Source organism: Polyodon spathula, chromosome 29 (genome assembly GCF_017654505.1).
Source record: "Polyodon spathula isolate WHYD16114869_AA chromosome 29, ASM1765450v1, whole genome shotgun sequence".
Classification (NCBI taxonomy): Eukaryota; Metazoa; Chordata; class Actinopteri; order Acipenseriformes; family Polyodontidae; genus Polyodon; species Polyodon spathula.
The window spans coordinates 877,845-889,888 of record NC_054562.1 but is presented as its reverse complement, the minus strand read 5'-3'; the positions used below and the strand labels follow the sequence as shown (position 1 = coordinate 889,888).

Genomic DNA, 12,044 nt, shown 5'->3' with positions numbered 1-12,044 from the left:
AAACTCACACTAGCCCTGCTGCTGCTGCACCCAGTCCTGGGGTTCAGAGCTCCCCTCAATGAAGTCTAGTATTATTATTATTAATATTGCAATGATCAGGAGCCAGGAGTTTGAGCAGGGTTAGAAACTCACACTAGCCCTGCTGCTGCTGCACCCAGTCCTGGGGTTCAGAGCTCCCCTCAATGAAGTCTAGTATTATTATTATTAATATTGCAATGATCAGGAGCCAGGAGTTTGAGCAGGGTTAGAAACTCACACTAGCCCTGCTGCTGCTGCACCCAGTCCTGGGGTTCAGAGCTCCCCTCAATGAAGTCTAGTATTATTATTATTAATATTGCAATGATCAGGAGCCAGGAGTTTGAGCAGGGTTAGAAACTCACACTAGCCTGCTGCTGCTGCTGCACCCAGTCCTGGGGCTCAGAGCTCCCCTCAATGAAGTCTATTATTATTATTAATACTGAAATGATCAGGAGCCAGGAGTTTGAGCAGGGTTAGAAACTCACACTAGCCCTGCTGCTGCTGCACCCAGTCCTGGGGTTCAGAGCTCCCCTCAATGAAGTCTAGTATTATTATTATTAATATTGCAATGATCAGGAGCCAGGAGTTTGAGCAGGGTTAGAAACTCACACTAGCCCTGCTGCTGCTGCTGCACCCAGTCCTGGGGTTCAGAGCTCCCCTCAATGAAGTCTAGTATTATTATTATTAATATTGCAATGATCAGGAGCCAGGAGTTTGAGCAGGGTTAGAAACTCACACTAGCCCTGCTGCTGCTGCTGCACCCAGTCCTGGGGTTCAGAACTCCCCTCAATTAAATATTTTATTGTGTTGCGATGGTCAGTCTTATTGTACAGGATTACATGTGTTTACTGGATGAAAGGACAAGAGTGATTAGTCTACATATATATGTGTGTGTGTGTGTGTGTGTGTGTGTGTGTGTGTGTGTGTGTATATATATATATATATAGAGAGAGAGAGAGAGAGAGAGACAGAGACAGACAGACAGACAGGCAGAGAGAGAAAGATATATATATATAGATAGAGAGACTAATTCGATATACTAATTAATAAGACCAGATATATACAGATAGATAGATAGATAGATAATTGAATTCAAGTGCAATTCATTTGGATTGTAAGTCTCTGATCAAGCTATAGAGCTATATAATGTAAAACATGTTTCAGTTTTGTAAATAAATATGTTATAGAACAGACAGCATGCTAATATGTTTCCAAGGATGAACGATCGAGTGATTATAAAGAAACTAAAAACATTTTGTCAATGTCCATCATTTATATGCCTTTTTCTTTTTAAATCAATGTGTTATAATAGTGATGAGTTTCTTTTTGATATCGAAACAGAAGATCTGGTCCATGCTTGAAGAACAATTCTTATGAGATGAAAGTCTGCAGAATGGCTCATAAACAATTATAACGAAATATAACTGAGTGTTTTGTGTGTTTTGTCGAGTCTAGTTGTTCTGTTTGTTATTTATTAGAGCCGGAGATTTGGCTCTGTCACTAAAGGCCAGCACAAACCCAGACAGCCCTGCAGAATCCTTCACTGGTTAGAATCGTGTTTCACCACTAGCACTAGAGCACTTGTGACCATGTGTGTGCGTGTCTTCTGTGTGTCTAACTGGGTCTGTTATCTGGGGACTGCAACCCCTTTATTGAACTGCGCAATACACATTGCTGAGTATTTCCAGCCCTCCGTTCCTTTACTGTTGTCACCAGGCTTTGTATTTTAAATAAATCACTCTTTCACCAGCCCTGTGTTGTTCGTCCTTGTCTTGAGCACTGCATCACCTCCGCACCTGCCACCTGCTAAAACAGTTTGCCACTTTTTGTTGATTTCTATTTGCAGGCTGGTTAGTCCTGACAACTCACCGCGTTCCTCGGGGTGATATCTCGACATGGGATCGGTTTTTGAAACGCTCCTCGAGCCCCAGGTACAAATTTCCCCCGTCACTGAAACAGAGATGTGGTCTATTGCTGAAGATCGCTGGATTCTGATAAGCTGACTGTGCGATGCTGCTCAAAGGTTATTTCACTCAGCAATGCTTTCTCTGCAGAAACAGGTACATTCATAGAGTCGAACTCAATGTAAAAAAGAGGAACCCGAATGTATCCCTTAGTAAATGAGTAAATATTTTTGCAAGATGATGATGATTATTATTATTATTATTATTATTATTATTATTATTATTATTATTATTATTATTATTATTATTATTATTTATTAGCAGACGCCCTTATCCAGGGAGACTTACAATTGTTAGAAAATATCTCAGTACAAGGTATCACTTTACAAATGATTACATTATAAAATATCCCATTACAGGATATCACATTACAGATAGGGGCAGTTATAAAGTCCAGTCAAATCAGTAGCAGATAGGATCAAATTCAAATAAGAGCAACACTAAGGAACACAGTAAATAATTACATGTGAGAGTGGGTTTGACTGAGAGCAGTTAAACTTCCATTAAAAATATTTGCTTATCCAATTAAAGTCCAGTAAGAGCGGGTAGACACTACGATGAATGGATGAGAATGATTTTAAATAAGAGCAATTGCAAAACACGTGGGTACAGCTAACTATAGGAGTAAGATCAAGTGCCAGATTCATGAGGTAGTTCTAATTAAGAGCAGTGGTAGAATACAGCGAGGTATGGAGCATTTCAGTACAAGTACAAGCTAATGCAAGTCCTGGTACAGTTAGGTGCCATATAGTCCAGTATAGTGGAGAGCTGTGAGGTTTACAGATGCTGTCTGAACCGGTGTGTCTTGAGGAGGTGCCCGAAGGTGGTCGGGGACTGAGCGGTCCTGATATCCGTGGGTCAGGTCGTTCCACCAGCGAGGGGCGAGGGTGGAGAAGGAGCGGGCTCTGGAGGAGGAGGGATATCATTTTGAAGTTTCTCTGATTCCATGATGTTAAATAAAACATCTAAATTATGTTCATATTTTTTTTTGTAATTATTATTATTATTTTTACTTAGCTCAATCCTAAAATTCTAGGTGAGGCAAAACTTTTTGCCACAGCAAAAAAAAAAACAAGGGGTTCAAATATTCACAAGGGGAACATAAATTCTCTGACGCTGCTATGTAGCGAGACTGAATTAGGCAGGTTTTTCTGTATTAAAAAAATGTTTATTACTACAAACCCTGTAACGTTTTTTTATAGTAATGTTCAAACTACCAATTCTAATTAAACCTGTCCAAACACTCTGTACAATAATGCAGCTTGTTAACAGGCCGTGTTGCATTAGAGAGAACATTCCCTTCTTTGGTCGTGGCTCTAGACAGAGGGGCGGGTGAGGGGCGGGGGCTGAGGTTAGGGTGCAGTTCGAGAGTTCCTCATTATTTAGGATATAAAGGAGTTGAGGAGCAGGGAGGGAGAACCAAACAGCTGGCCACTGGACTTCTCCTGTCAGGTAAGAACCCTTTACTTCACCTCTCTAAGCCATTGTAGTGAACAAAACGGCTTGGGAAATCTTACACACGTTTCTATTCGATACACGGCTCTGAAAAGCATCTTCTTTTACAGAGTTCGATAACTTTTGAGTAGCGATCGATACTTTTTCTATCAATATCAGCCTACCGCTCTGGTCAAAAGTTTTGCATCATCACCCTATAGAATGAACTAATTTTGCTTCATAAAGTCACCCTGCTGAATAATGTTACCTTGTTAACATATTGAATTGTACACTGCTTTATAGTTTTGCATACATTAGGAGAAAAACAGAAAATAGAACAATCTGGCATTTGGAAATCTAACATGAACTACTACTGTACTTCTATTATGGCTTCTGGTAGACTTTTCTTTGTGATATCATTGTGTAGTTTATTTGATCACTTGATGTTAAATAAACTAATTATGGTCATGTAGTTTTAAAGAAAGCCAGAGCTGTAGTTTCCTCAAGCAAACTCTCAAAGCTACCAGAAATGTAGCTCTGAAGTTTATCAGCATACATTTCTTTCACTAACAGCTTAAGAAATATGACCATTAATAAAAAATTGAAGTCACCTTTACCATAGTGTGTGCAACTTTCATGCAGCAAAATGTGAGGTCTTAGAAATCACCCCAGTAGATCTAAATTAAGATGTGCTGCAATTGTTTTGCTAGCATTTTGTACTGAATTAACTAGCTTTAAAAAACCAGGTATCTGCTCATTGTTTTACAATGAACGATGGCCCTTTGTCAATGTTATAGTCAGTGTTTAGCAAAGAGATCGGTCGCCAATTGGGAAAATCATGTAAATCAACTGAAATAGTAACTATTTAAAAATTAAGTGTTACTATTGGTGTTTTATTGCAGCCCATCACTATTCTGTGTCTATTGATTCTGGAGCTGTTTTGACCAGAATGAAGAATCTTTTTCTCCTGGCGCTGCTCTGCAGTGCTGATTTGATCTCCTCTTTTGGTAAGGGCCTGGGTCTAATTGTATTAGTACAGAGACAGAGACAGAGAGATACAGTGACACAGAGACACAGACTCAGACAAACATACACACAGACAGACACACACAGAAACAGAGACATGGACAAACACACACGCCAGTAAACAGATTTATTTAGAAGTATGGCACACTTTCTCTTATATTATAGAGGTACGTACACATTCCTATACATGAGTTGTTTCATTAACATATTGTGGCAGTTTATATTGCTGGGATGGGGGGATGGATGATGTCACTGACAGGCTTTGTGTGTGCGTCAGGACACTGTGAAGGTGAGTGAGTTCATTCTATATAGAGGGTGTGGAATTCAATATGTTAACAAGGGAACATTATTCAGCAATTAAATAAACACACACACACACATGTCCATTGCTTTTTCAATGCTGATCAAACGCGGTTTTATTATTGAATTAAAAGCAGAGCGCATGCAGGATTTTTAGACAATGTAAAGAATGTTCAAAATCTGTTTCACACATTTTTACCAAAAAGAAAAACAGAACAAAAGATCTTTCCAAATTGACTCGGCTGAAACCTCTTGAAATAGGGACCACTATGATATCAATAAAGAGAGAACAGATTTTAAAGATGGCCAGCGCTCCTTTAAAGGGAGGGGTCAGTGATCCTGTTAATAAAGCTAATAAGAGGTGAGAGAATGCATTTTAAAGATGGTCAGCACTCCTTCAATAATGTGAAATAAAATGTCGATTCATTTCTACAATGTGATTTGAAGCCTTGTAGTTATGCCTGGGAGTCTCTTTTCTCAATTCTATTTGATTACCAGAGCAGATCTGACTGAATACCTCAGAGCGACGATGAAGAGAAAGGATCTGAAAATATCATGTTTTTGGTTTTTTTTTTCAATTTCCTTTGAAATGGATCTGGGTTCGACTCCTTCAATATCTACCCATTATCATGTTCTGTAAAAATCAGGCCTTGCACTCCAATCTTTAATTCCTTTGCACTTTCCCCAGAGGAAAAGCAAAGCCCTTTGTTTTTACTGCCCCCTGGTGGTGGCTGTGAGGTACTGTCTTTACTTTGTATAAAACTAAAGCATTCTGATTTGACAATTGACTTTTGGTAGTATGGTACACCCCCCCCCCCCACCCCACCGAAAGCTCTCACAGTGATATTTCAAGCTGCTTTCTCTCTCTAACAAGATTACTTTACAGTCATGCAGTGGTTACAGTCAATGCAGACTGGCTTATGAGGGAGCTCCGTGTTAAAACTGCCAAGCGTAGCGCGGACGTGCCTCGAATCGCCTTCTTGCCTTAGTGCTGGTGCTCACATACGAAGGCCTTCTTTAAATAACAGGAATGGTCGCTCCATTTCCCCGTCGCTGAAAAGAGAACACACATGCATGGGACGTTGATATATCCATCACAGGAATAGTCGGTCAATGAATGTATCTCAACAAGAACAATAATAACAATTAATGTTAACCCTCCTGCTATGTTCAAAATTTAGGTGCAGCTGTTCTGTTTTAGGTCATATTGACCCGATGCAATTTAAAACATCCTTCAATTGATTAACTGTTTTTATTTGCAAAGGTTTGACTCTTTTCTGCTCTTTTAGTCCAGGAGCTGTGATAAAACTTCTTTGACTGCCAGCCTGGGAGCTCCTCATTCTGGAGTGTCTTTACCAGAGAGATGCTGTTGCAATACTGACAGAGAAAATTAGCCTCTGCCTTGTAGCTATATAGTGTTTTGTTTATAAATATCTCCAGACAGGAGCAGCCATTTCCAGAGATAATAATAATAATAATAATAATAATAATAATAATAATAATAATAATAATAATAATAATAATAATAATAATAACAAATTGAAGAAGTTTGTTTTATTTCTGCACACAGATTCACGTAGATAAACGCCAGGGGTCACAGTGACCCGAAACATCTTATTTGTACACATGACCTGTGCTAAAATAAATAAATAAATAAACATCTCAAAAGGTTCTGTTTTCTGTGTATAAGTTCATGACCCCAACTTAGGAAAAGTCATAAAATATTATATAGAAAATGAAAAGAAAAATAGCATTTAAGCTGACTGGAAACTAGAGTCGAGTCAAATAGACCCGAAACCTAATAGCAGGGTTAAGAATAGTAGGGTTAATGGAAATTGGAATGTGGCTATTTCGGGACTTCCTTAGATAAGCAAAACAAGGGACGTGTGTTGCCAGGCAACATGTTGAGTCGCCCGGGACTCAGCTGATAACGGGCGGTGCTGATTGGCTAGGGGGCGTGTATGTGATGTGGATATAGCTAATAGAAAAATAAATAAATAAACGGCCTATTTCACTAAAACAGATGTTTCAAGATACCTCAAATTTAAGCATAATAATAATAATAATAATAATAATAATAATAATAATAATAATAATAATAATAATAATAATAATAATTCCTCACCTCCCCAGTTCAGTTCCACACATGCCATGTTAAAGTACCTTGGCCAGTTTGAAAGCCAGTTAGAATAATCCCACATGCTTCCATCGGTCCACGCAAACTTGGTACCCTGCAAAAATCGAGACACAGCCTTACTCAAACTGTGCAGCCAGGACCGCTCCACCTCTCGCCGCCTCCTCCACACCCCTCTGTTTAGACTGCGCTTGTAGATCTCTTTATCGCCCCCTCCTGGTCTGCGGTGGATTCACCTGATCTCAACCCCACGTCACTGGATCCTCAACTGACGCGCTATCCTGGTGCTATTGCACTGCTAATGTGTCACTGCAGATATAACTCGCTATGATGCTAACTTGCAGCCTCCTAGTTCATATTGGATTCTAGCAGTGTTATTATTGTCAGTGCCTACTGTAAACTGCACTGTGTTTAAATATGAAGCTTGCATTGTAACCCTGTCTGTGCTGCCCTGTGACACCTGTGCGCGTCCTCTGGGATAAAGGAGGGGTCTGCCAAATAAACAATAAAGAAAAATCCTGTACCATTTGGAGGCACTATCGAATGCAGTGCAGTGGCAGGCCACTAGATGGTGCTGTTTCTTCTATAAAGACCCTGCCTGGGTTACATACTGTAGACAGGCAGACAGACAGACAGACAGACAAACAGGCAGGCAGGCAGGCAGGCAGGCAGGCAGAGAAACAGAGAGACAGACACACAAACTGACAGACAGACAGAGAGACAGACAGACAAACACACAGACAGGCAGGCAGGCAGATAGGCAGACACACAGACAGAGAGACAGACAGACAGGCAGTTGACTCTCACCCTGAATAACTCGAAGCCTCCTAGCCACACTCGATTCACATTGTTGCAGTGTGTAGTCAGGCAGGTGAGGGCTTGGTTGATGCGGCTATTGTGAACAGAAGCCAGGTGGCCACCACGACCCCGCTGGCGACAGTACATCTGAGGAGAGGATGAGCAAGCTGTGAACAGGAGCGTGTGTGTGTGTGTGTATGAGTGTGTGCATATGAGCGTCTGTGTGTGTGTGTGTGTGTGTATGCATGTCTGTGTGTGTATGTGTGTCTGTGTGTGTGTGTATGTGTGTGTGTGTATGAGTGTGTGTGTGTGTGTGTGTGTGTGTGTGTGTGTGTGTGCATGTCTGTGTGTGTATGTTTGTCTGTGTGTGTGTGTGCGTGCGTGTCTGTGTACAAGGAGTTTCAATATCGATATTATCGAGAACTGAACAAAACTCTACCAGAAGCCATAACAGTAGTCCAGTAGTATTTCATGTTAGATTTTCAAAATGTCACATTTTTCAATAAGTCAGTTTTTTGCTAAGTATCTGGAAAACTACAAAGTGCTGGTGTGTGGAATTCAATATGATAACAAGAGAACATTATTCAGCAGCTCTCACTGGACTCTATGAAGCTGAGGGAGTTCATTATATATAGAGGGGGTGGAATTCAATATGTTAACAAGGGAACATTATTCAGCAGCTTTCACTGGACTCTATGAAGCTGAGTGAGTTCATTCTATATAAGATCATAAGAAGAAGATCATAAGAAAGTTTACAAACGACAGGAGGCCATTCGGCCCGTCTTGCTCGTTTGGTTGTTAGTAGCTTATTGATCCCAAAATCTCATCAAGCAGCTTCTTGAAGGATCCCAGGGTGTCAGCTTCAACAACATTACTGGGGAGTTGATTCCAGACCCTCACAATTCTCTATGTAAAAAAGTGTCTCCTATTTTCTGTTCTGAATGCCCCTTTTTCTAAACTCCATTTGTGACCCCTGGTCCTTGTTTCTTTTTTCAGGCTGAAAAAGTCCCTTGGGTCGACACTGTCAATAACTTGTATTGGAATTCAATATGTTAACAAGGGAACATTATTCAGCAGCTTTCACTGGACTCTATGAAGCTGAGGGAGTTCATTCTATATAGAGGGGGTGGAATTCAATATGTTAACAAGGGAACATTATCATTGGACTCTATGAAGCTGAGTGAGTTCATTTTATACAGAGGGCAGTGATGCAAAACCTTTGGCCAGAGCTGTAGAAATCAGAACACCATACTACACTATTGTGCAATGGGTCAGTTTCATGGCAATCGTACATTGATAACCGTCAATAAAACAAGCAGTCTCGGGTACAACAGAGCTATGGTGATTCTGCTTTTGTACCTCAGCCTCAGTGAAGTTCTGTTTATGCCTGTAGAAGGTATAGACAGTGATCCCATCTCTGTAAGACTGGCTCTCACACAGCCCCGGGAAGGTAGTGGTACAATAGGCACCCCAGTCCTTGACTTCCACATCTGCGTCAGCTGCATTATCTGAATAGGCTTTAACATCTGTATCGGCTTGAGGAGAGACAGACACACACACATACACAGAGACAACCCTGTCAGTGACATCATCCACCCCCCATTCCAGCAATATTAACCAGCCTGTCAGTGACATCATCCATCCCCTATCTCAGCAATATAAACCACCCTGTCAGTGACATCATCCAACCCCCATCCCAGCAATATAAACCAGCCTGTCAGTGACATCATCCATCCCAGCAATATAAACCAGCCTGTCAGTGACATCATCCACCCCAGCAATATAAACCAGCCTGTCAGTGACATCATCCATCCCAGCAATATAAACCAGCCTGTCAGTGACATCATCCACCCCAGCAATATAAACCAGCCTGTCTGTGACATCATCCACCCCAGCAATATAAACCAGCCTGTCAGTGACATCATCCACCCCAGCAATATAAACCAGCCTGTCAGTGACATCATCCATCCCAGCAATATAAACCAGCCTGTCAGTGACATCATCCACCCCAGCAATATAAACTACCACACTATGTCAATGAAACAACTCATGTATAGGAATGTGTACGTACCTCTATAGTATAAGAGAAAGTGTGCCTTACTTCTAAATAAATCTGTTTACTAGTGTGTGTGTTTCTGTGTGTCTTTGTCTCTATGTGTTTCTGTGTGTCTTTGTTTCTGTGTGTCGGTGTCTATTTGTGTGTGTTCCAATACAATTAGACCCTGTCTGTGTGTGTGTGTGTCTGTGTCTGTGTGTGTGTGTGTGTGTATATGTGTCTCAGTGTGTGTCTCAGTGTATGTATGTGTCTGTGTCTGTGTCTCTGTGTGTGTGTGTGTGTCCATGTCTCTGTGTCTGTGTGTCTCTGTATGTCTGTGTCTCTCTGTCTCTGCCTCTGTGCCAATAAAATTACATCATGCCCTGTGATAATCTTACCAGAAGAGCAGACCAGCTCAACACTGCAGAGCAGCACCAGGAGAAAAAGATTCTTCATTCTGGTCAAACAGATTTGGAATCAATAGACACAGAATACTGATGGGCTGCAATAAAACACCGATAGGAACAGGTCAGACTGCACCAGAAAAACAGCAGCATGCACATTGATCACAACAGCCCGTTGCTTCTGTAGTCTTAAATTGCTGTGCATATGAAATCAAACCACTGGAACTGAAAATCTGATCAAAATAGACAACTTAGCGATGGTCTGATTGAAATGATGACTTCAATAGGGAAAAACTGCAATTAATTTCAAACAGTGAGAGAAAGGGAACAAGGAGCCACTTGTGGTAAAACGCAGGAGACTTTTTAGAAGTTGTTTAAGATGCCTGATTGAAGCACAAAGCGACCTGACATTTTCACACAGGGGTGTGTTTCTGTATCCCTGATTACTGAGCGGAGATTGAAATCCTTACACCCAGAGGTGTTTTCATGCAGGCGGGTAGATAAAGGATGTAAATGACAAATCTTGATCTAACAAATGCACACACCACTGCATATACATGAAACACTTAATTTTTAAATCGTTACTATTTCAGTTGATTTACATGATTTTCCCAATTGGCGACCGATCTCTCTGCTAAACGCTGACTATAACATTGACAAAGGGCCATCGTTCATTGTAAAACAATGAGCAGATACCTGGTTTTTTAAAGCTAGTTAATTCAGTACAAAATGCTAGCAAAACAATTGCAGCACATCTTAATTTAGATCTACTGGGGTGATTTCTAAGACCTCACATTTTGCTGCATGAAAGTTGCACACACTATGGTAAAGGTGACTTCAATTTTTTATTAATGGTCACATTTCTTAAGCTGTTAGTGAAAGAAATGTATGCTGATAAACTTCAGAGCTACATTTCTGGTAGCTTTGAGAGTTTGCTTGAGGAAACTACAGCTCTGGCTTTCTTTAAAACTACATGACCATAATTAGTTTATTTAACATCAAGTGATCAAATAAACTACACAATGATATCACAAAGAAAAGTCTACCAGAAGCCATAATAGAAGTACAGTAGTAGTTCATGTTAGATTTCCAAATGCCAGATTGTTCTATTTTCTGTTTTTCTCCTAATGTATGCAAAACTGTAAAGCGATGTACAATTCAATATGTTAACAAGGTAACATTATTCAGCAGGGTGACTTTATGAAGCAAAATTAGTTCATTCTATAGAGTGATGATGCAAAACTTTTGACCAGAGCGGTAGGTTGATATTGATAGAAAAAGTATCGATCGCTACTCAAAAGTTATCGAACTCTGTAAAAGAAGATGCTTTTCAGAGCCGTGTATCGAATAGAAACGTGTGTAAGATTTCCCAAGCCGTTTTGTTCACTACAATGGCTTAGAGAGGTGAAGTAAAGGGTTCTTACCTGACAGGAGAAGTCCAGTGGCCAGCTGTCTGGTTCTCCCTCCCTGCTCCTCAACTCCTTTATATCCTAAATAATGAGGAACTCTCGAACTGCACCCTAACCTCAGCCTCCGCCCCTCACCCGCCCCTCTGCCTAGAGCCACGACCAAAGAAGGGAATGTTCTCTCTAACGCAACACGGCCTGTTAACAAGCTGCATTATTGTACAGAGTGTTTGGACAGGTTTAATTAGAATTGGTAGTTTGAACATTACTATAAAAAAACGTTACAGGGTTTGTAGTAATAAACATTTTTTTAATACAGAAAAACCTGCCTAATTCAGTCTCGCTACATAGCAGCGTCAGAGAATTTATGTTCCCCTTGTGAATATTTGAACCCCCTGTTTTTTTTTTTGCTTTGGCAAAAAGTTTTGCCTCACCTAGAATTTTAGGATTGAGCTAAGTAAAAATAATAATAAAAATTACAAAAAAAAAATATGAACATAATTTAGATGTTTTATTTAACATCAT

The 12,044-nt window shown here is 40.3% G+C and overlaps 1 protein-coding gene across 1 annotated transcript; it reads right to left on the bottom strand.

The window, feature by feature from the left end:
- Positions 1-4,828: 4,828 nt before the first annotated feature.
- LOC121302504 (lectin-like) lies at positions 4,829-11,597 on the bottom strand. The gene is made up of 6 exons (XM_041232518.1): positions 11,538-11,597; positions 10,108-10,211; positions 9,034-9,209; positions 7,684-7,821; positions 6,868-6,973; positions 4,829-5,795 (listed from the first exon to the last, which is right to left on the bottom strand). The coding sequence occupies exons 2-6, from the start codon at positions 10,163-10,165 to the stop codon at positions 5,728-5,730; spliced, it is 546 nt and encodes a 181-aa protein (XP_041088452.1). The 5' UTR covers positions 10,166-10,211; positions 11,538-11,597; the 3' UTR covers positions 4,829-5,727.
- Positions 11,598-12,044: the final 447 nt, after the last annotated feature.

Excerpts from the sequence above, each read along its gene's own strand:
- LOC121302504 (XM_041232518.1), bottom strand. The coding sequence starts at position 10,165 with ATGAAGAATCTTTTTCTCCTGGTGCTGCTCTGCAGTGTTGAGCTGGTC. Across the intron at positions 6,974-7,683 it reads GAGGCTTCGAGTTATTCAGG|GGTACCAAGTTTGCGTGGAC; the intron begins GTGAGAGTCAAC and ends CGATTTTTGCAG. Across the intron at positions 5,796-6,867 it reads TGTGGAACTGAACTGGGGAG|CGACGGGGAAATGGAGCGAC; the intron begins GTGAGGAATTAT and ends TTCTCTTTTCAG.